At 40.1% G+C, this 24,227-nt stretch overlaps 3 protein-coding genes across 4 annotated transcripts in view; all 3 read right to left on the bottom strand.

Moving 5' to 3' along the window:
* The window catches only part of LOC133398316 (AT-rich interactive domain-containing protein 3B-like), a 159,111-nt gene extending 157,522 nt beyond the window's left edge, over positions 1-1,589 (bottom strand). The window contains exon 1 of the mRNA XM_061669944.1: positions 1,223-1,589. Within this exon, the coding sequence (XP_061525928.1) occupies positions 1,223-1,258 (36 nt within the window). The 5' untranslated portion in view covers positions 1,259-1,589. The remainder of the gene's footprint in view (positions 1-1,222) is intronic.
* Positions 1,590-2,034: 445 nt separating this feature from the next.
* Positions 2,035-14,585, bottom strand: fam219b (family with sequence similarity 219 member B). Its single transcript, XM_061669943.1, has 6 exons — positions 14,413-14,585; positions 13,162-13,270; positions 9,728-9,821; positions 9,569-9,646; positions 9,403-9,454; positions 2,035-5,836 (listed from the first exon to the last, which is right to left on the bottom strand). The coding sequence occupies exons 1-6, from the start codon at positions 14,476-14,478 to the stop codon at positions 5,687-5,689; spliced, it is 549 nt and encodes a 182-aa protein (XP_061525927.1). The 5' UTR covers positions 14,479-14,585; the 3' UTR covers positions 2,035-5,686.
* Positions 14,586-17,938: 3,353 nt separating this feature from the next.
* The window catches only part of LOC133415721 (cytochrome c oxidase subunit 5A, mitochondrial-like), an 8,398-nt gene continuing 2,109 nt past the window's right edge, over positions 17,939-24,227 (bottom strand). Inside the window, exons 2-5 of one of the 2 annotated variants that reach the window (XM_061702052.1) lie at positions 23,103-23,219; positions 22,230-22,351; positions 18,150-18,272; positions 17,939-18,062 (exon numbers count right to left, since the gene is read on the bottom strand). In XM_061702052.1, coding sequence (XP_061558036.1) covers positions 18,159-18,272; positions 22,230-22,351; positions 23,103-23,219 — 353 coding nt within the window. In that variant the 3' untranslated portion in view covers positions 17,939-18,062; positions 18,150-18,158. Of the gene's footprint in view, positions 18,273-22,229; positions 22,352-23,102; positions 23,220-24,227 lie in introns of both variants that reach the window. The other variant, XM_061702045.1, reaches the window with a different exon arrangement.

Raw genomic sequence — 24,227 nt, 5'->3', positions numbered from 1 at the left:
GACAAACAAATAATCATTTAAAACAAGATTGAATGAAATTATGAAAATTAAGATCAAATCAAAAAACATAAAATGAAAAGATAAAACAAAACTGAAAAAGTCAAATCACAGATGATCATGTTAAAATCACAAGACAAAAGCAAGATAGAGAAAACAAGAAATAACATTTTGATTTGTGTAACAGGAAAAAATAACTTGAACAACCACCTTAAAAGCCCAATTTACACATTCTTGTTGCACTATTTTAATCCCAATTACACACATGAGCCATTCAAACACTGTTGGACAGGTTTCATGAAGAGGAAATGTGTCTATGAGGCAAAGAGCAGAAAAATATTCATATTTTTACAACCAAAAAGTAGGATAATTGACTAATACAGTATACACAATGAGCAGCTGATTTTTCACATGTACACGCAAAAACAGAGCATGTATAGTGGCATGACAAGATGGATAGCTAGAAAAATAGACAGATACACAGATAGGAAGATGGACTGATAAGAAGATGATGGATAAGTAGACGGACGGACAGACAGACACACAACAGATACAAGTATAGATGCAACTGATAGATAAAATTATGGCCTCAACTTGTAAAACCCGAATTCTTACTTAAAAAGTTATCTTTTAAACAACTTAACGAACATTCCTAAACTTGCAGCACAAGTCTGGTTAACGTCAATTTTATTTGCGAAGGCGCTCGCCTAAAATTCCGTGACAACGCTTCATATTTCGACGATAAGTGCAAACTAAAGTCGTTCAGGTTGAAAAATATATATTTGACAAAGGCGCAAACATAATTAAACGACCCATAAGTAGCGAAGAGTGTTTCAACAAAAAACAGCCACGTAAAATGACCTCCGCCTAAAAATGAACGCGCAAACTGTCAAAAAATAATAATAATTTCGCCGTTCCACTCTTGAACAACTCCGTCATCCTCAGTGTGAGAATATAGGTTTTAAAAATTATTTAAAAGGAAAAAAAAAAAAAAAAAAGCCGTTGGGGGTGGTGGCCAAAAGATCCAAAACGACAAGTAACATTTAAATGAGCTTTGTATGTTTCCGACTTTTTCACTTTTTATCACACCGGGATCGCCCGCGAGAATTCTGCAGCTTGTTAAAATGACCACAAACGGCGATTATTATTATTTTTTTTTTTATTAATCTTACCTTGCTTGTTTCTAAACGAGTACAATGAACTCAAATTGACGAGCACTACTCACCATTTGCGCCTTACTACTGCCAGAGTTGTCCACCATGCCTCCTGCTTGCCTCGCTGCTGGCACTCGTTCAAACTCACTTGTAAACACACGCGCACGCTAGCATACGAGAACGCGCACGTCCAGGGCGGAAGCGGCGGAGGGAGGTGAGCAATGTACGGCGCGACGCACACCAGCAGAAAGGTGCTAAAAGCTCTATTACCCCCCCCCCCCCCCGCGCTTCTTTCACCTCTTTCCACTCAATATGAATAGGACACAGCTTTCCTTCGCACCCCCGTCTTTTTGGTTTAATTCTCAGAGGCTTTTTCCTTGTTTCCAATGATGAAAATGAACCTATGGCATACCGAGCTCGAGCTATCTCACTCTCCCTCCAGCCCACTTGCAATTGCAATTGATACCCCCTCACTATACACAAGGCCCGCCCAGCCCGCTGCCCCTTGTCGCTCACATGCGGAAATTTGCTAACGAATGGGCGCGCGAAGAAAACTGGATGTGCGGTGGCTCGTTGCGTCCAAGGCAGCGCGGAATTTCAAAGAGTCGACTTGTTATTTTTATAAATTATTTTAATTTTATTTGCTAAACTGTCAAATGACTCTTAATTTAAACACTATAGTAACTAACACTGGAACTACTAATCAATTAAATATATTAGATTAATAATCAATAATCACCCTGCTGCGTGGTAATCCTCACGTTCACTAACTCCGATTTAACTTTGAAAGCATCATTAGCTAGACAAGTATAAAATACGGAGGCACTCAAACGCACCGTAGCGCTGTAGTCCCACCTGGAGGGGGGAAAAAGCAATCACATGAGACAATGGGACTTTTATTTCATCATGTAAACAAATGGAAATGGACAGTCGTATTAAAAAAGAACATAGGCATTGTTTAATAACAATATATGTCGACGAGTAGATTGTCCAGCAGTTGCATAGCACAGGCTGACTTTTGCAACCAACCACCGATGTTTAACTTGCGTGGGCCAAAAGGAGGTACAGTTTACACTTTTAAATGAACTATTTAAGGAAGAGAAGGGAAGTGGGATGGTATGAAAGGAAGGAAAGAAGGGACTCACTGTCTTTTTAGGGTCTCCACCCAGTCAACAAACACAGAACCACACACCCAGACTTGAAACTCTAACATTGGCCTTGAAAATCTAATTTGCCATCTTAACTCTGCCCTAAAACCATGAATTGAAACGCTAACCATAACTAAGCCAGTCCAGAAACCCTCATACGAAACACAAACCCTGGCTAGAGACCCTATTTTGACACCCTAACCAATGGTTTGAAACCCTAATTTGAAAGCCTAACCCAAACTCAAAATCCTACTTTGCCAGCCTATTTGTTTTTACTTGGCTGTTCCTATAACATTAATATAAGTGTATATGTGTAAATAATGCTGCTGTGACAATTGAATTTCCTTCACTGGATGAAATAAGTATCTATAGTCGCATGATACAAGTTGAATAGTTTTCTCCTATCGATCCATCCATCCATCCATCCATCCAGCTATCTAGCCATGTCCTGAAACCTTATTTTGAAACCCAAACACTTGCCTTGAAACCCAATTTTGGATGCCTATCCGCTGCTTGACACCAACAGAATTTAAAGAGTTACTCTCTGAAGCCGTCAATCCATTCTCATTCAGGTCGTGGGTGAGCTGGAGCCTATCCCGGCTGACTTTGGGCAAGAGGTTGGTAAATTTTAGCGCATCCTGTACGATAATCCCACAATCCGTTTTTGATACTGCTTATCCTCATTACAATATTCAACATTTGTTTGTTGATTGTGTCGAAGTCATTATAAGGTGGTTTGCAATGCCATTTGCTGTGTTCTATAGTATAAGTGCTTTGCTTCCTCCAGAAGAACCAATGCCGCAACACGATGTCAGTGCGGGGTGAAACCACTAATCATCAAACAAAAAGCTGTTTCTATTACGCAAATGTAAAATACATAAAAAGTAAAGTACTTGTCCTCTCTCTCTCTCTCTCTCTCACACACACACACACACACACACACACACACACACAAAATAAACATTTCCAACAGTTGCAATCATAGTTCTGTAACGCAATGTGAAAAATCTAAATGTGATAAACCAATTCTCATCCTTCCCATCTGGAGACATACTGCTGTTCCTATCTCTTAAAGTTATCAATAAATAACTACTATTGTGGCGTAAACGCACTCTTGGCATAACATTGCTTCTCAATACACCAGAAACCCCTTTGGTTTAGCACTTTACATGTATGTTCATTTCCAAACCAAGTACATTTAATGTATTGTTTTCATTTTACACACCAGTGCCTAGCTCACGGTCTTTGCTCGTTCACTCATTACGTAAATTCTAGACCGCACTTGTGTTAACTTTTTGACAGAAGACGACTACGAAGGTGTCTTCAGGCCACACTGAAAAGAGAAAATAGGAACACGACAAGGAATAAAACTTGTAATGTTATGAGAAAAAATTTGCTATGCTACCAAAAAGCATTGAAACATTGCGTGAATGTTATCGTAAGAGAATGAGGTTGCTATGTTGCATCCATCCATCCATTTTCAACACCGCTTATCCTGGTTAGGGTCGCGGGACGCTGGAGCCTATCCCAGCTGACTTCGGGTAAAAGGCGGACTACACCCTGAACTGGTCGCCAGTCAGTTGCAGGGCACATATAGACACGGACAACCATTTGCACTCACATTCACACCGTCACTGAGTGGGAACTGAACCCACGCTGCCCACAACAAAGTCAGGCGAGTGTAGCACTACACCATCAGTGACGGTTGCAATGTTACAAGACGGAATGTTGGGGGAATATAACGTGTTAATGTTACGAGAAAGACGTAACAAGAATAAAGATGGAATGTTTTGAGAATAAAAAGTTGAAAAGTTGCAATAAAGTCATTCTTACGAGACTGAAGTCATGATACAAGAATATTGTTGTAATGTTAAATTCATAAATTTGTAAGATGACAAGAATTGTGTTTCAATTTGATTAGAACAGTCGTAACTTCACGATAATAGTCTAAATGCTACATGAATAAAGTCATTTTACGAGAATTAAGTGCTCATGTTCATGATTAAAGTCGGAATGTTACGCAAATAGAGGCGTAATGTTACATGAATTCTGTTTTGATATTACGATGGTCATAACGCTGCAAGAATCAAGTTTTAACGAATAAAGTCAGTGTTGAGACAAAGACGTCTATAGAATAAGGTCAAAAGGTTAAGCAAATAAAGTCTTGTTACATGAATACGGTCATAATGTTCTAAGAATAAAACTAATATTACCAAAACATAATGCTACAGGGAAAAAGCAGTAATGTCACGAGTAAAAAGATGGAATGTTACACTAATTAAGATGGGGTGTTACAAGAATAAAGTCCTAATGGTACAAGAAAAAAAAAATCCTGTTATGATTAAAAAAAAGTTGTAATGTTACGAGAATTAAGTCGTAATGTGACAATAACGCAAAGAACAAAGTTGTAACGTTTTGAGAACAGCCTAACATTACGGGAATAATGTTAGAACGTTATGACAATAAAGTCGTAACATTACGAGAATAAAGTTCCAATGTTGCAAAAAAAAAAATGAAGTCGTAATGTTAAAAGACTAAACATGCACGGTTATGACAAAGTCGTAATATCACGAGAATAAAGACAGAATGTTGCAAGAATAGTTATGTTCCATGAATCAAGTCCCAATGTTCCGAAGAATAATGTGTAAGGTTACATGAATAGTCATATATGTTAGAACAAGAACAAAGTCGAAATGTTAGTCCAAAATAATTTTTTTCGCAATGACTTTTTGTCATAAAAATAAGACTTTCTTCTTATAGTATTACAACTTTTCATGTAATATTTAACTGCTTTTTTCTCCTAAAATTTGACTTTATTCTTGTAGTATAATTTCCCCCCTTTCCAATGTGGCCGTAATACTCCTTGGTAGGGGAGTGAGTTTCAGTAACAGTATCATAACAACAATGCCCACTAATTATTATACAAATTATTACATATCCATTAAAAAAAAAAACACATCGCTCAACCCCATACATACACTATTTGTGTATTTGATAGCCTATTTAAACCAATTAAGATGATAAATATGGGAATATGTGACATATTAATGTAACAGCAGTCAGAGAATGTTAGAATTGCAGATGAAACATTAAGACGCCACAAGACCACGCAAGTCACTATTTTTAGTGCTAGCATAGTTAGACGTATAAAAAAAAATACAAAATAGAAAAATAGGTCAAGCTTTGGAGTCACAGTGGATAAGGCTTTTTTTTTTTTTTTTTTTCTGCTGTCCATCTGTGCTGTCATGCGACTCAGAAGAAGTCCGGCTCTCGGCTCCAGAGTAGGAAACAGCTGCAGTGCTGGGAAGGGGCAGGAATGCAGCAAGCGCCGGCATCCGACACCCACTACAAACCTGCTTAGATGGTCCGCAATACAGCGGCAGCCTTTCACTGCGTGCAGCAGGACGGACCCTCCACACAGCAGCACACGGAGGAACCCATGGCTTTGGGCGGGATCAGGTCCAGGTCCTCGTCGTCGGGAATCTCGTCCAGTCGGTAGCCATCTTGAAGCAGCTGCCTATTCAGGTCAGGATGGATCTGGAAGGTACACAGCGAGGCCCTATCACACTACAATTGTAACCCTTCGGAGGAGTATTAGACCTGTAAAGCATGGTTTATGCTTGACGCATGTCCGTTCCACGCGGAATTGGGCCAACATCACTTTTGCAGCATTTATATTCTGTGCAGCTTGCCCCCGCTGTTAGGTGATATTCTCCCAGACTGAAGGAGCCAGTGGGAGCGTTAATAGCATACAACACTAAACCATTATAGAAGTAGAAAACACTTGTTTCCACCGCTGGTAGGAGCGCTTGCTCGTCTGCCATGTTTTTACATTCGGGACCGTCCGCGTAATTAAACATTTTTGGAGGTGCGCAAAACTTGCGGACACCGCACAAAGGGGCGTGGTTGCTGGAATGATGTAATTTCACCGCGCGGACCTCGCGGATGCCTCAAGCATAAACCAAGCTTAACAGAGGCAGGACAACGCCTGTGTCAGGGAATTCTGCAATGCCAGGACCACAATCCATTAAAGCTGGGACGCATCAATATTACACGATCACTGTGTGAAAGAGGCTACATGAGGGGGTAAGACAAGAACCACAGTTCCATCTGTGGCCATGATTGACAGGGATATAAAGTCGTAAAATATTAAGGAAAAAGTTGTAACGTTCGGAGAAAAAGAAAGTCTTATTATGTGAATAGAGAAAACATTACAAAAAGTTGCAACATTAAAAGATCAAAATATTACGAGACTACAGTTGTAATATGATGAGTCTTAAGTTGTCATTCTATGCAAATCAAGTCATCATACATGATAATAATGTTGTACTATTATGTGAATCAAATATAACAAAACAAGTTGTAATGGTACGGAAGTAAAGGTGTAATATTATGAGACTAAAGTTGCAAAATATGACAAAAAGTTGGGAGAAAAAAGATGTAATATTTCAAGTGGTAAAAACATTACAAAATAAGCGATAATGTTGCAAGAATCAATTCATAATTGTACATGGAAAAAGCATTAAAATATTTAATTCATAATAAACAAATTTAAAAAGTATAGTAAACCATAGAAAAAAAAGTAAATGTGATGTGAATGAAGTTGTCCATTTTTGCCCAAAAGGTTGAGGGGTTATGGTGGGCGGGGGGGAATCGTAAAATTACAAGACTAAAGTTGTGTGTAATGTTATGTGAATAAAGCTGTAAAATATTATGCAAAATGTTGTAAAGTTAGGCTAAACATTTATTTTAAGTGAATAAAGAATGAAAACATAAGGAATACAGTCATATTACAATGATAGAGTTAAAATATTTGGCTAAAGCCAAAATGTGAATAAAGTTGTAACATTTTAATAAAAATTCAATGTTAGACAAATAAACGTGCCATATACACACATGCATACATAAAAAAATCATAAAGTCAGTGTTTCGATAATAAAGCTGTTACGAGACTCAAATCAATATTTTACTTATACAGCTGTAACATTTTTGCAAAAATTCTAAATATTATGAAAAAGTCAGAATAATCGAAGAAAAAGACAATATATTACAAGAATAAAGTTAAAAAAGTGTCAATTTTTTTTTAAAGTTGTAATGTTACAGGTGTAAAGTTGTAATATAATGAGCATAAAGACAGGATGTTACAAGAATAAAGTCAATGTTACGTGAATAAAATCGTAACGGTTTCTGAAATAAAATCAGAAACGCTGTGAGAAGAAAGTTATAATATTCCGGAATATGATTTTTTTTTTTTTTTAAAAAAAGGTCATCCAATACAATAAAATACAGTGTTTCCATGAGGAGCTGTAATTTGTAATTGTAATTTGTAAAAAAAAAAATGTGTAAAAGTTGTAATTTTTTTAAGTCATAGTATACGAAAAGAGAATTCAAAATATTTCAAGATTGAATTCATAATCGTAAGCAATTAAAGTTGGAAAATGTACTGAAATATTTTAAATGTTAAGAGAATAAAGTTGTAATATTATAAGATTCAAGTCTAAATGTTATGTTAATGGTGTTGAAATATATAAGTCTTAAAATTTGGCCTGCAACTAACAATTTTAACAATCGATTAATCTGTTGATTGTTTTTTCAATTAATCCATTTCTAAAAACAGCTTTAAATTTCCATCCCTTTATTCAATAACAGGACATTATTTCAAATTGACAGTGGTGCAGAAATGTATTCTGATTCAGTTACTGGTTTGGTCCGTAACATGAGAAAAAAAGGCAAAAATATTGATAACTGTTTTCCAAAGTAAAAGATGTTTGCAATTGACCTAATTTGATGAAACACAAAGATAATCAAATGATACATATAATTATTACTTGGCAGCACAGTGACGACTGGTTAGCACATCTGCCTCACAGTTCTGAGGACCGGGGTTCAAATGTGTGCAGACATGCAAACACCAGAGGCATGAAAAAGGTGACTCAAAAAATAAAGAAAGAAAGAAACATTGTAGTGGGTGTCTGGGGGGATCCCTCGGACCCCGCAGAGAATTTTTTTTATTTTTATTTTAACATGAACTAAGCAATCTGGAAGACGCTGAAGAGTATAATATTGCAAAATCAACAAAATGTCTTCATGCAGAAAAACATCTTTTGTCCTTTGATTGGTGAACTCGACTTAAACGTCACTAGCGCTGAAATTAGATTGGCGGAAACAGCGCCCAATGCGGAGGTCGTAGCCTCACGCACGAAATAGTTGATAAATAAGCAATAATTGATAAATAAACGTAGCGAGCGTCATTTACATCATTGTAACGGAGTAAAAGTACCGTTACCACTAGCTGCCAGCGTTCAAGGAGTACGAAACAGCCTATGGCCGGATGGATAGTTATTTACTTTTGAGAGGCTGAAATTCCGAAGAGTTGGACAATTTTAAGTTAGTCAAGGTCTCTACACAATTAATCAATTAGCAAAAATAATCCATCCATTTTCCGAACCACTTATCCTCACAAGGGTCGCGGGCGTGCTGGAGCCTATCCCAGCTTTCTTTGGGCGAGAGGTACACCCTGAATTGGTCACCAGCCAATCGCAGGGCACATAGAAACAAAGAACCATTCATACTCACATTCACACCTACAGGAAATTTAGAGTCTTCAATTAACCTACCATTCATGTTTTTGGGATGCGGGAGGAAACTGGAGTACCCGGACAAAATCCATTTAGGCACAGGTAGAACATGCAAACTCCACACGGGCGAGGCCGGATTTGAAACCAGGTCCTAAGAACTGTGAGGCGGATGTGCTAACACCGTGCTGCCCAGCAAAAATCATTATCGATTAAATTGATAATCGGTTAATCGTTGCACCTCTACTTAATTGAAAATTATTTTTAATATTACAAGAATACAGTTGTAATATTACAAGGCAATAGTCAACCTTTTGCAAATACGGAAAAAAAATACCAAAACAAAGTTGTAATATTACGAGAATGAAGTTCTAATGTTGTGTGGATGAACGCGGAATATTAAGACTTAAGTTTTAAAATATTCAGAAAAAATAAGTTGTGACATTAAGAGACTAAAGCGATCATATTTTCTGCTGGCCATATGAAAGGGTGAAATTACAAGGGTAAGAATGTGTGGGTGTGACTCACCTCGGCTGAGGAGTAGCCCGAGGAGCACTGCTCAAAATCAATCTCGTTATCACTACAATGACAGGTACAGCCAGTTATGTTATCGTCATCATTTAAACATTGTCTGTGCGCGTTTGTGTGTACAGAACACGTTTTTACTTAAATGTAGCATTTGTGTCCTCTTTACCTGTCTGAATCCAGTGCAATCAAAGTTTCCTCTGCATGTTGACTCAAGGCAGTGTATCCCTTGTTATACTTGACTTTTCTACAAAATAATAAAAGATGAGAACCTGAGGTTCTCTGCTACGTCAAGATTCAAAGACATGACGTCAAGTCTTGTTGTTACCTCCTGGCTCCTGGTCTGGGCTGATGCATGACAGGAGGTCCTGGTGAGAAAGCCTTCTTTTTCAGAGCTTTCCTGGCTAGCTCCCTGTGTCTTTCTGTGACATGAACAGGCGTTAGTATACAACTACAAGATGTCCACCTCCACCATTTTATGCCCTGACTGAGTAAGTCAGACCCTGTAATTTCATTTGTCCACAGTCAACATAAATAAATGTCTGACTTGATGAATTAAACATCATGTGTTGCAGTTACCCTCCTGTACTTTAGATGGCGTTATTGAACATCACACAAGTGTGGCACTGTCCCAATGCACTTGAACTGTAAAGGCTTCTTTATACTCGCACGGGAGGCGACCGCGCTGACGTCACTGCGGCTATCCCACGCATAGTTTGCCTTTATACTCGAGCGCAACCCACGTGCACAGTTTTGAAAATGTACTGCAGTTCACTTCCAAGTCGGTGGTGTCGCTACGGCTGGTATTCGCTAGGACACCATTGGGTGGAGTTTCCTCTGCATTTTTTGGGCCATTTCCGGTAGCCGTTTTTACTTTCCTTTCAGTAACAAGAAAAAAAGCAACAACAATGGCGACCGTGGAACAGTGTCTGCTAGAACAAATGGACCTAGATGACCAGATGATACGTTTAATTATGCTGCAAAATTGATCAAGGCGGCGCCGTCGTAGATGGTATGTAGAACCAAGGGGCACGCTGCCCTTGATAGGGGCACGCACCCTTGATACTCAAAAGTGCCCCCTTGTCAATGTTTGTTTTTTTGGGTTTTTTTTTTCCCCATGTCCCTGCGTGCATGGGGTGTAAGCCTGTCTGCAGCCTTCCAACAATATAATGTACTTAACCCATTTTAAAAAACAGATTAAGCTATAACAAATTGGAGGGTGGGAGGAGTTTGGGTGTGGGGTGTGGTGGTCCGGTACCCTTGCCCCTCCCTTTGGGACTGGTTGGGCTGGGGGACCGCCCTGGGTCCTGAGGAGTAGGTGGCATGCCCCTGGCTGGGTCCTCTACGGGATGGGCTCGCTGCCCAGGCCCACCCTTTCTTGATGTGCCGGCACAGCAACTCCCTACACCAGTTGACTAACATGCATGTGATATGGTCTTCATTCATTAATAAGTACCAGACGCACTATCGACTTAAATTGCTTGTGTTGGGACAACTAACAACAATACAGGTTCTATGTATTAAGATATCAACTCACAGGTTCTTACAGGTGTTTAGTTACTATATAAGCATCCCACCACACCACTCATCACGAGCGCTGCCTTGCTCATTTCCCACATCCTGTCTCGTCCTTCCCTCTTCTGTCCTCTCTCATCTTGTTCTACTGTTTAGTTGTTGCATGGTGTCGTCCCCCCAATCCAAAAATAAGAACACGATTTGACTTTGTAACATACTTGTGGTCAAATATTTAGACTAACTATTGTTCTGCTGTGGTTTGCACCCCTGTTCCCCTTGTCCATTCTGTCCCTCAGTCTATCCCCTAAAACCATTTTCTGTCCATCTGCATTTTCAATAAACATCAGAATGATTAAAAAAAATAAGCAAAGTATTTCAAACTCCTCTGTTGCACAGCAAAACTGTTACAGCACAAAAAGCATTCTGCATGGCCATGCAGCTGAACGGGACAGGTTTAACAAAAAAAAAAGAAAAAAAAAGAAAAAAAAAAAAAGACAGCAAATTAAGGACTCAATATACTGTAGTTATAAACGTTTGACTTGGCGAGTGTGTGAATGAGAGGGGGGAGGGACGGGGTGTGGGGAGAGCTTCTCCATTTCTCCGCAACAACTGAGATTTACATAAATTTATAAAAGTTTCATCAAACAGGTAACAGGTCATGGAAAACAGGAAACTGCACCCCTGAATATGTCCCAATTATACAGCCATTAAAATCAATTACATTCCTTTTTAACATGTTGCAACCCACATTTCCAAGTTAGCCTTGAATGCATCACAAACTGTGGTGCTGACAAGAGAAATCACACCTACAGCACAATTATATGTTCAACAAACAAGCCATGTAAGTTGAGTAAAACTGTTACACGATAATATAGAGTAGACAATGTACTGTATGACAAATCAATAGGTCAAGTAAACGTTAAGGGATAATGTGGAGAGAGTTGGTCATCAGGGGCCTCATGTACAAAAGGTGCGTACGCACAAAAACGTGGCATACGTTCTTTTTCACGGCAAAGTTCAGATGTATCAAGAGTGAAATTCATGGCTGGCAGATGCACGTTTCTGCAGCTATTGGTGCTTTGGCGACACTTAGAGGTGATGCTGGGAAACTGTTATAACAAATCTGCACATCAGAGACACATGAACAATTAGCACTGATAAACAATTAATGCCCGACAACATTTGATTTCAACAATGTAAGGACTCTGAATTCACTCGTTAACCAGTGTATTTAATGAATCACCGATATTCGTGAGGACACCTATTGATCACGGTGATCATTTATGCTGCCTATTGCCCTCACAATCGCTTCTTGTGACTCCAGCACATGCACAGGGGAAAAAAAAAAAAAAAGAAAAAAAAAAAAAAGAGTCCTTTGAATTTACTTAATTGGAACATGTACATTGGTTGCACATGATTAGAACGTGTTAAAATGACATATTTCTTTAGAAGAGGGGTAGATTGTGTCATTTTAACAGCTTTTAATCACGTGCAACCGATGTACATGTTCAAATTAAGTCAATTCAAAGGGCTCTTTTTATCACTCTGCACAGGTGCAGCAGCAGCCGGTTGTTGGAGCGTAATTGCGTCGGAGACCCTGGGGATGCCGGAGGAGATGCCAGGGACGGTGGACGAATCCCCCGAACATGTAGCGCATCGCTGCGACTGCACTGATACAAAGAGTCCTTTGAATTTACTTAATTTGAACATGTACATCGGTTGCACATGATTAAAATGTGTTAAAATGACATAATTTACGACTCTTCTCCTAAAAAAAAAAAAACATATAATTTTAACACATTTTAATCATGCCCAACCGATGTACATGTTCAAATTAAGTAAATTCAAATTACTCTTTTTTTTTTTTTTTTTTTTTTTTTTCAGCACGCGTGTCCTCTCCTGTGTATTAAAATAATAAATTGAGTTATCAAACAGGAGTCAAAGTTTTTGATATCCCCTTTGATATGCCAATGTGCTTCTATTTGAATTCAAGGGATTTATTACAAATACCATACTTACAACATTTACGCATTAACCATTATCTCGTAGGGCTGAGTGTAGGTTACTGTATGAACACATTCATTGTGAGTTCGAAAAATATATGGTATTAACCTTGTGGGGTGATCAGAGTCAGCCACATGTGCTCCCACCACCCCTGACCAGTGTCACCCATGATTGCAGCGGCACTCTCCTCAAACGGGTTTTATCTTCGCTTAATGGCTCTTGTGGACTGTAACTTCTACTCACGTAGTTTGAGGTGGATGGCCGGTGCTCTGGACATGATGTAAGGTCCTCTCTTCTCCGTAGGCCTGATGCCGCCATCGCCGTTTTTGGGCCTTGTGCCACAACCGGGCACCTTGAGTGGTAAAATGGAGGTACGTCATTCACACACTTCTTCACGTAGTCATTTTTCATAATGTTTGTCCTCATTGTCCTCCTGCTCCGTACTTTAATGCAGCCCACTGAGCATTTACGCTAAAAAAAAAAAATAAAAATAAAAAGGCTCCACTTGAGTTTTTTTACAACCATTTGACCATTTCCCATGAGCATACAAGGACGAAGAGAACATGCAAACTCCACACAGGAAGGCTGAGATTTAACACCCGAACTTTAGAACTGTGAGGCAGATATACTAATAACCACAAGTATACCAACTGCCAAAAAAAAACATGCATGTTACTGTAGGTTGATTAAAGAAATTGTCCGTAGGTGTGAGTGTGAATGCATGTTTTAATCAGTGATTGGTTGGCAAACAGTCCAAAGTTTAAATCTACTGGGGTACCCCCAATAAATTCCTGGCACTCTCAGCCCTATGGGGGGGCACAAGCCAGTGCAAACTGTAGGCCGTTCCCAAGTCCAGATAAATGCAGAGGGTTGCGTCAAGAAGGGCATCGGTCTTAAAACTTTGTCAAACAAATATGAGCGTTCAGCCTAAGAATTCCATACCGGATCGGTCGTGGCCACTGCGGATTGAAGTCGAAGGAGAGATGGAAAGTGGGCTCTTTGCCAGAAAGAGAAGAGGAAAGCACAGAGCCTAGAACTGAATGTGGAGACTTTGAATGTTGGGACTATGACAGGAAAAGCTCAGGAGTTGGCTGACATGATGCTTAGGAGAAAGGTTGATATTGAGCAGGTGGAAAGGCAGTAAGGCTAGGAGTTTAGGTGCAGGGTTCCAATTATTTTACCATGGCTTGCTTAGACGGGAAGAGAAACGGAGTAGGGGTTATTTTAAAGAGTATCAGATCGTGTTATGTATAATGTGATGTGGATATCCCCCACAGGTAGGATGTGACCTAGAGGTCACCCTGTCGCTAGACCCCCTCCCAACATTCTCCAATTTTGTTTTTTATTATTTCAACGTAATAATTCAATTTAAAATTAAATCAGTTTTTATTTGAGATGAAACAAAGTCAGCCAGTTAGCCTAGCCTTCTAGCTGTGTCTACTACCAGTGATAGCTTTTAGCCCAACCAGCCTTGGTTAGCCGCGAGAGATTTACCGTCAAACTTCGTGGCGCTTCGAGCAAGTTGTCCTTCTCCGGCTCTTCTGAGATGTCGGTCATCATCGCGGCGTGGGTTGTCACAACGTGCAGCACTGCAGCATGGCCATGACAGGGAGAGTTTGTTGGCAACACCGACCGGTAGGAGACGGACGCTCGAGCTAGGCTACTAAGGTACTAATATTAGTTTTGGATCCACCTCCGGCTGACATTTCAAAATAAGATTGTCGTTGGCTTGAAGTTTTTTTTTTTGTTTTTTGTGCCGTTTCATTCTTTCTTTAATAAATGGATACCGCGGATGCTTTTGACGAAAAGTAAACGCATGACATCTAAATTAAAGGGAATCGTTGTATGCAGTAAGGTACTGTGTTTTGACAGCTACGCTAAAAAAAAACAAAATCTACTGATGTTAACATTCTACTTTAAACAAACTAAAAGGGAAAATCCACGTTTTTGAACGGTGCCCAATGTCGGTGAAAACATTTCCGGGGTTTTGCCGACCGCGAGCCTTAAATATATATATAAAACAAAGGTAATTTTGATTAAATATGCTAAAACAATGTAGTCGTAATAACGTTAAATTATAATCTAGGGCAGGGGAAGAAAATAATGTTTTACAACAGTGTGCAATTTTGGTAAAAGCATTTCCGGTTTTTTTGCGTCTTCAGAGGCTAAATTAAAAAATATTAAATCAAAACATGTTCTTTACCATTTTTATATAATTTCTCCATCTACCGTTATTAGCTAAATCCATCATTTATTCTATGTATGTAGTTTATTTTTAAATTGTATTCATATAACGAATATGATTCATTGTGTGTCTTAAATAAATCCTCGGCTTCTGCTACCGGAAAGAACCTGAAATTAAGTTGCCGTTTCAAAACCCCAATTCTTTCCTGTTTTCTAAACGAAAGCAGGTGGCGTCCAACCTCATAGAATGGAATCGGTAGATACGCCAGCGCCATGTAGGTGCCCGGCTAACCGACGTGCCCATTGGGCGGCCATGTTGGGGAGGTCGACGTTCACATTGAAGGCAAAGCACGGACACTGAAATTAATTCGTAACTTGCTTTTTCCTCAACCGATTTTCATGAGGGTTGCTGTTTTGTGATGCTATTAGTACACATTTGAAAAAAGCAAAACAAAACATTTTCATGTGAAAGGGACTTCCAGTTCCCTTCTCATAATTGTACACCGTTTTACGCGACCATATGCAAAAAATGTACCGGCATCCTTGGTCTTTTGGTTTCCTTGCCATCCGCACACAGTGAATACACTGACAACTTTGACCTCCATCCCATGAGCTCACCACCTGTGGCAGGGGCCAAGGGGTTAGAGTGCCTAGTGAGCTGGGTGAAGGACGAAGGCGAGGACCTTGGCGGTCCGATCCCAGCTACAGAAGCTGGCTCTATAGGGACATGGAATGTCACCTCTCTGGCGGGGAAAGAGCCGGTGAGCGAGGTTGAGAAGTTCAGACTAGGTATAGTCTGGCTCACCTCCACACACAGCTTGAGTTCCAGTACCAGTTGTCTTGAGAGGGGTTGGACTCTTTTCCACTCTGGAGTTTCCCACGGTGAGAGGCGCCAAGCAGGTGTGGGCATAGTTATTGCCCCCAATTCATTGCCTGTACCTTGGGGATGAGAGGGTAGCCTCCCTCCCCCTTCGGATTGGGGATGGGTCTGGACTGTTGTTTGTGCCTATGCACCAAAGAGCAGTTCAGAGTACCCACCCTTTTTGGAGTACTTGTAGGGGGTGCTGGGGACTCCCTCGTTCTGCTGAGGGACTTCAAAGCTCACGTGGGCAATGACAGTGAGACCTGGAAGGGTGTGATTGGGAGCAATGCCACCCCCAGAGCGGTGTTCTGTTATTTGACCTCTGTGTTCGTCATGGATTGTCCATAACAAACACCATGTTCAACCATAAGGGTGCCCACATGTGCCCTTGGCACCAGGACAGCCTAGGTCGCAGTTCCATGATCAACTTTGTGGTCGTGTCATAAGACTTGCGGCCGCATTTCTTGGACACTCTGGTGAAGAGAGGGGCGGAGCTGTCAACCGATCACCACCTGGTGGTGAGTTGGCTCCGATGCTGGGGGAAGATGCCAGTCCGACCTGGCAGACCCAAGCATATTGTATTGTCTGTTGGAAATATCTGGAAGAGTTCCCTGTCAGAAGGAGCTTCAACTCCCACTTCCGACAGAATTTCGCCCACCTCCCTGGGGAAGCAGGGGACATTGAGTCCGAGTGGACCATGTTCCGTGGCTCCATTGTTGAGGCAGCCGACCAGAGCTGTAGCAGTAAGGTTGTCGGTACCTGTCGTGGCGGCAATCCCTGAACCCGTTGGTGGACACCAGTAGTAAGGGATGCCGTCAAGCTGAAGAAGGTATCTATCGGGGATTTTTGGGCTGTGGGACTCCGGAGGGAACTGATGGGTACCGTCTGGCCAAGCGAAACAAAGCTTTGGTGGTCGTCGAGGCAAAACCTCGGGAGACCACGCCACGGAGAGTGACTTCTGGATGCTTCGAGGAAATTGTGATCCACCATCTGGTGCCTCAGTGCACCATCAACACTGTGTACAGTGGGGACGGTGCAATGCTGACCTCAAGTCGGAGACCTTCCCATGAGGAAGCAGAGTTTGGGGACTCTGAGGTGCATTCTTCTATCTCTGGGGTTGAGCTCACCGACCTGGTTAAAAAGATCCTCAGCGGCAGAGCCCCAGGGGTAGATGAGATCCACCCTGAGTTCCTAAAGGCTCTGGATGTTGTGGGGCTGTCCTTGTTGATACGCCTCAGCAACATTGCGTGGACATCAGGGACAGTGCCTCTGGATTAGCATACCGGGGTGGTGGCCCCCCTTTTAAAGGAGGAGAACTGGCAGGTGTGTTCCAACTATAGGGGGAATCAACATTGTCCAGATTATCGCACTACTCGTCACTTTAAACTGCATACACTCCTTGAAGTCTCGGCGCCCTTTGCACAATGGTCATTGCACCGGACTATTGCAATATTTGTCATTCGAACTGCTCTAAGTGCCAGAGGATTCTGCATCTTTTGTACAATTGTCAAAAATAAAATCTCTCTCGCCTGGCATGGGAACGCCTTGGGATCCCCCTGGAAGGGCTAGATGAAGTGGCTGGGGAGAAGAAAGTCTGGGCTTTCCTGCTTGAGCTGCTGTCCCCGCAAACCAACCTCGGATAAGCGGATGAAAATGGATGGCTGGATTGACATTGACCTCCCTAGTTTACCATCGCCACGGAGCTAAAAATGGGAGTGTAATTTCTTCCAATATATATGTGTCTAACCATTGTTACATATCTTTACCGCTGACATCAGACAGTCCTGCAGCTCATGAGACCGCAAGTGGGATGTCCACATCATGTTTCTCCTGATCAAATAATTACACAAAATATCAGAGATGATTATTGCTACAGCGGATTTGTAATATTATATTCACATTATAGATTTGAATCATGTGTAGTCAAGCAACATGTCTATCATTTGATCCAGTAAGACTGAACAAAAACACATACAGTTCTAACAGCATTTGTTTATTCGGTCCACCAATTTGTACATAATAGGACAGCATGAGATCAATCAACACTATAGACATTTTTGACAGGAGACAAATTATGGGAGTTTATCTCTCCAAGCACCTGAGGCAAAAAATAAAATGTGTATTGAGCAGTGATCCATTTGTACGTTATGCAAGCGGATGTATTGTCAAACAACAATTCAGTCACCTATGCCTGTTAAAGCTTGTCAATGCCGAGCTCCTCCGGCGTGGAGATGCAGAGTTCCTCCAGCGTGGGCTTCAGTTCCTGGATCAAGTATGGATAGATGTCTCTGTGAGGGCCTGCTTTGTCCTGACAAAAAAAATATGAAACACCATACCAATGTTTAGTTCCTAGGATTTTACGTGGAATTGCATCTTAAAGTTCATTACTAAATGTTAAGACTAGCACAATATTTATACACACTTATTTGAGACAGTGAAAATGGTTTGCATTAAAGATGAGGTTCATATAAACAACTTTAATTTAGATAATTACAGTTTATAACAACTCGTGATAATCATTGTATTTTCACCATTTATACATTTTAATAATTGCAATAATATTTGGTACCCTACTGAAACGTTCCATATTTCCCAGGAATTACCCGAAAATCTTCAGAAAAGTTGCAGAAATTTACTCGAATACCCCTTTACCTCCAGAAGCTCCAGTGCAAGCCAAATGTTTGTTTGTATCGGGGTACCTGAATGCTCTGCTGCTGTACGTAATCTGATGTATAGATTTACAGTATGTGTAGGTCATATGGGTCAGAAAATGTATTAAATCAATGCTCTTGTTAACCCTGTAAGCAGTTCTGTCTGACTTTATTCTAGAGAGCGGAACCACTAGTGAACATGTTTGTATGTTGGACAATGAGCATATCTTTTGTGTGTGTGTGCTCCAGACTTGAATTCGTTTCAAATGCAGGGACATGACCTTAAAAAGGCCGTTCATGCTCGAAAACCCTAAATTTGTACTTTTTCCACACAGGTCCAGGTAACGTTTTAGTTTCCCTTCCCTTAATAAATGAAATCATCATTTAAAAACAGCATTTTAAGTTCACTTGGGTTATATTTGATATTTAAATTTGCTTAATGATCTTAAACAAAGTGCATAAACTATGCAAAAATATAATAATTTGTGAAACAGGACAAAACTGTTGCACAGCACTGCAATATAGCGATGTGAAATAATTGTTGGGAAAGTTCATTTTCTACACGAACTAGTTAAAAGTTTAGTTTATCGTTCCGAAAGCAAACTAGTTCAGTTCATAGTTCAAAGTTTAGTTTAGCATTCCAAAAGCAAACTAGTTCAGTTCACCGGTCCAAAAATAAACAAGTTCATAGTTGTTATTGCTATTACCCTCAAAATACTGGCATTTCATTTCCCCATTGTTCCCACCCATTCAGTCCACACTAGTAGCCAGCTGTAGCTTTCACCCTACAATCTCAAAAACATGAGGAAAAACTTGTTGCTTGAATGATGTTTTGTAAAATGGGGAATTCAAACAAAAAAAGGACTTTTGTCCTTACTGTGCATACAAAAAACACGCAACACAGTATCACAGGAACGATGGTGAAAAGACATTGATAACTTTGCATTCCTCACAGCTCTGGCTGACTATATTAACCAAATAATGTATCTATTCTTGTATTACAAAACAAAAATGCCACATTATCACAGTGTGATCATTGTGTTTTAACTAAAGGAATGAATTAATCTATTTTTATAATTATGTACTGTATTACAAAAGAACACATTCACGTCCATTTACGCAGTGTCCCTGAATGCACCTCGCGCACTCACGCAGCTGCAGAGTGCCTGCCTACAGTAGTTTAATTCTGAAGAGCGAAATAGGAAATGCAGCAAGTGTACAATGTTTCCTGTTGTCCTCTTTCATAGTTATCATACAAGAAGTATACAACACTCGGGGCTGCTCCATGTGTTGTTGGAAGCGTTATAACTTACCGTAACATGCAAGATGCTAATCTCATTAGCATGTCCAAACAGGTACCTCTACTGGTCACTTTTAATAATACAGTTGATTCACTGTCTATTACAGTACACCAACATCGCAGGGTGACTATTGCGGATACGTACATCGCAATGACGATGATGAAACAAAGTATCGTGCAGCCCAAGTGAGGGGGAATTAAAAAACATTTTTTTTGTTTTTTTTGCATTGGCCGGGAATCAGAAGCGGGCTTCCATGCGCGAAAGCCATGAATAGTTGAGCTAAACAGGCCTAAAGTGACTCACATTCATTTTGTGGTAGTTCTAAACCCCTACCGTGCAGCAATTTTTAGACTTTTTGATTCAAACGTCTACGTTTAAAGCGATTTCACGGGAAAAAATTTTCATAAATGACGATCGTCTCATTTGTTTTTGTAGTTAAACACAGAAACTTTGATTCAATTCCCTATGAGGCGATTTGAATGAAAATTTAACCGTGTACTTAAAAGCTCATATTCTTCTTATGATGCAATTGGTTTTATGTCTCTTTATAGTCGTATGCTTTTGCTTTTTGTAGCGTTTGTGTGGCGATTTTGTTAGGTTGCACTGAATATGAATGAATGGGGGAGTGCTTAAAATAGTGTGCTTAAATGCTTATATCCTTTCTGTCTTACGATTGAATTGGATTTTTACTTTTTAGTTTTCTTGTTTTATTTTGTATAAAAGACCATTTTGTTAAACATGGATATCATGTTTTTTTTATTTCCAGTTTAAATGTGACAGTGTAAGATACCCAAAGTGGATGTCCTGTGTAAATAAAAATCTTTAAACTTGGAATTGCAATCTCTTTTTTGCAGTGTAATCAGTTTATATTAAATACAATAAAGCCTAAGGCTATTTATTACAATTAAACCTAACATAAATGCCATTAACTCCAATACAGGATAGGTTTCACTGAAAAAAATATTCAGATATATTATAATTCATTAATTCATTAATTTTCTGTACCCCTTATCCTCACTAGGGTCGCGGGCGTGCTGGAGCCTATCCCAGGTATCTTCGGGCGAGAGGCAGGGTACACTCTGAATTGGTCGCCAGCCAATCGCAGGGCACATAGAAACAGACAACCATTCACAATCACATTTACGCCTGCGGGCAATTTAGAGTTTTCAATTAACCTACCATGCACGTTTTGGGAATGTGGGAGGAAATCGGAGTACCTGGAGAAAACCCACGCAGGCATGAAGAGAACATGCAAACTCCACACAGGCGAGGCCGGATTTGAACCCGGTCCTCAGAACTGTGAGGCAGATGTGCTAACCAGTCCCTCACCGTGCCACCGGCAGAATATTATAATGAATTAATCATTAATATTAATAATTATAATATAGGCACGGTGCGAATGGTTGTTTGTTTATACTGTATGTGCCCTGCGATTGGCTGGCGACCAGTGCAGGGTGTACCCTGCTTCTTGCCCGAAGATTGCTGGGATAGGCTCCAGCATGCCCGCGACCCGAGTGAGGATAAGCGTTACGGAAAATGGATGGATGGCTGCTAATCTGCCTTGACTTCCACTTTTTGTCTGGCCTGACCACAATGAAAAAAAACAACGGTCAAGCAGAACGGAGACGTACCGTTCTTGACAATTCACTATATTGAAGATGGGGATTTTCAAATAAATCTAAAGAAGCCTAATGTTATTGCCTTCTATGCATGAACTGTATTTGCTTGCAATAAATTGCAATTCGTGATTGCACTTTGTAATAGCACAAATATTCAGTTAGATTTTTGTGGGGTACATTAATTTTAAAATTTGTTAAAAATTATCTATCATTTATTTTTATTTAAAGATGAATTTTGAACTGAAAACTGTTACATATTGCTTGTTAAAAAGAAGTGCAATAAAAATAAATATTTTTCCCTAAAATGAGGAATAATCGTGATTAATAAGCGTGATTGCAATATTGATCAGAATAATAGTGATTATTGTTTTGACTATAATCAGGCAGCCCTATTTCATACCTTCCATTTCTCATTAAAACTGAATTTTGAATGCTCAATAATCAACATATGAACTATTTAGGCACTGAGGCAAACATTTTTTATAGACTTCAGTCGGTATTTGAACTGGCGAAACAAAAAGACGAGAATCCTCTCAGGAGATACCCGTGTATCACATTGTTTCAGGCATTACCACCATGTGTGGCTGGCCCCCCATGGCAGGCGAGAATTCTACCACTGAACCACGAATGCTATAAAGCCCAATACTGTTGCAAACTTCCCAGGAAAGCTGAAAATTGTCTATGTAAAACTCACTTTGACAGCCTCCAGGATACGGATGGCACTCGCCAGGTCGTTGAGTCTCCGGCACGCCCTGAGAGCCGAATCCAGGATCTTGGCCTCGGGTACCAGGTCGTAACCGATCAAGGTGTTCATGCCTTCAAAAATAAATAAATAAAAAGGACCAACAACTTCTCATTGAAAGTAGACATGCATTCCCATCAACAATGGTTAGCTTCTTTTTACAATTGTGTGACGGGTGTGTCTGTATTTATCTGTGAGGATGGGAAGGGTGGGTTTTTGCATTTTGTATTCATCCTGCTGTTTGAATTGTCTGTTTTTATCTTTGTGAAGCACTTTGGGTCACATTCCTTGTGTATGAAAGGTGTTATGGAAATAAAATTTTATCATGAGGATCTCTGACTGGTAAATCATTAAAATGTGACATAACTTCGCCTCTACAGTTAAAGGTTTTATGACGATGACAGTTCTGTGGAACTTTCTGATTGGGAATTTATGCTACAAAATGGTCACCTATAGGACATTTGATCAGTCTACAATGACCCTCACAAATTTGCAGTTCAGCACCCGCGGATTTACCAGTTTGCAGATATTCTTTTCTCTCAATTTGAGTTTCTTTTCTGGGGGAGAACCAACCCCAAAAATGATTATTGGCAGTATATTATTTTTCAAATGCAATTATAATGGGCATCAATTATTTGCGGCTTTCACAATCCACGGTTGGGCCCGGTCCCTATCCCCTGCAAAAAGCAGTGGTCCACTGTATTCCACTATTCAATACTTCCAGCTATCCCTCAAGTTGCTACTTCAACTGTATTAACTCAAATTCAGTCAGTTAGTGGTCATACATTCTATAATAGTAATAATAATACTAATAATATTAATAACCTTTCTTCAGCTCCCAGGCGTCGATGTCAGGCTTGTTGAAGTAGGTCACCCAGCGGGCGTCAAACTCCTCATCCGTCTCCACTTTGGCATGGGAATAACATCTGGAAGCTACCGGAACTGGAAAGCGTGACGAGCAGGTTTTGTTTTATTTTTTGACAGCTGTATCGGACAGTATACCTTTGTGATATTCAAACTGTTTTGGTTTACAGCATTAACGTACATCAACTTTCACACAAATAATGGAAATACAGTACAAAAAAAAAAATTTTCTTTCTGGAAAATGTCTAATCCACTAAAAATGTAAATAAGCACAATCCCTAATAAATGAAAAATTCAAATGCTCAACAATCATAAACTGAGCAGTCACATTGCATAGCTCGGCTGGTGCATGTCTGTTGCCAATGCTGTTTATCTGTGTTGTCAAATGGAAAAGAATGTGAAAATGATCCTGTGCAGATTATTTGTTTCCTAGGGGGAATTACAGTTGCTTTTCTAGAAAATTGTTGCTACAGAGGTTGGAAAAGTCGCTTAATGTAAAGACCAAATCGCAAAACTCATTGTGCTTTTGGAAACGAACCAGTGTTGTGAGTGAAAGCAGTGCACATCAACTGGGACGTGCTATGAAATACGGAAGCTGCCATAGAAACATTTTTTTTTTTTAATTATCCTGACTAGACTTTATACCGATCTGATTGGTATCGGCCGATAATTCGCATTTTATGCTGATCGGCTTCAATGTCATAATTCGCCGGTCATTGATCGGCTCTGCGAAAGACATTTACTCCACATCGCTGTCGTGTACAGTATATTCAAATCCAAAAACTTGTTTATTTTTAGCCTTGTCGGTTGTCTTTTGACGTAGTACTGTAAATATCTGACCACCAATAAAGTTTTTTTTTTTTTAAAACATGTCGGCGGTGTGAAACAGACGTAATGCCCGGATCAGAGTAGAAGACAAATTTGGTCTTTCACGATTGCACATGTCAGACTATCCATCCATTTTCTGAGCCGCTTCTCCTCACTAGGGTCGCGGGCATGCTGGAGCCTATCCCAGCTGTCATCGGGCAGGAGGCGGGGTACACCCTGAACTGGTTGCCAGCAATCGCAGGGCACATCGGAACAAAC

The sequence above is a fragment of the Phycodurus eques genome, chromosome 2 (genome assembly GCF_024500275.1).
Source record: "Phycodurus eques isolate BA_2022a chromosome 2, UOR_Pequ_1.1, whole genome shotgun sequence".
Taxonomy (NCBI): Eukaryota; Metazoa; Chordata; class Actinopteri; order Syngnathiformes; family Syngnathidae; genus Phycodurus; species Phycodurus eques.
The sequence above is the reverse complement of the archived record's forward strand: the minus strand, read 5'-3'. Positions and strand labels throughout refer to the sequence as shown.

Coding starts and splice junctions, on each gene's coding strand:
- fam219b (XM_061669943.1), bottom strand. CDS start 14,478: ATGATGACCGACATCTCAGAAGAGCCGGAGAAGGACAACTTGCTCGAA. Junction 9,822..13,161: donor GGCCATCCACCTCAAACTAC/GTGAGTAGAAGT, acceptor TTCATGTCACAG/AAAGACACAGGGAGCTAGCC. Junction 5,837..9,402: donor CGGGCTACTCCTCAGCCGAG/GTGAGTCACACC, acceptor TGTACCTTCCAG/ATCCATCCTGACCTGAATAG.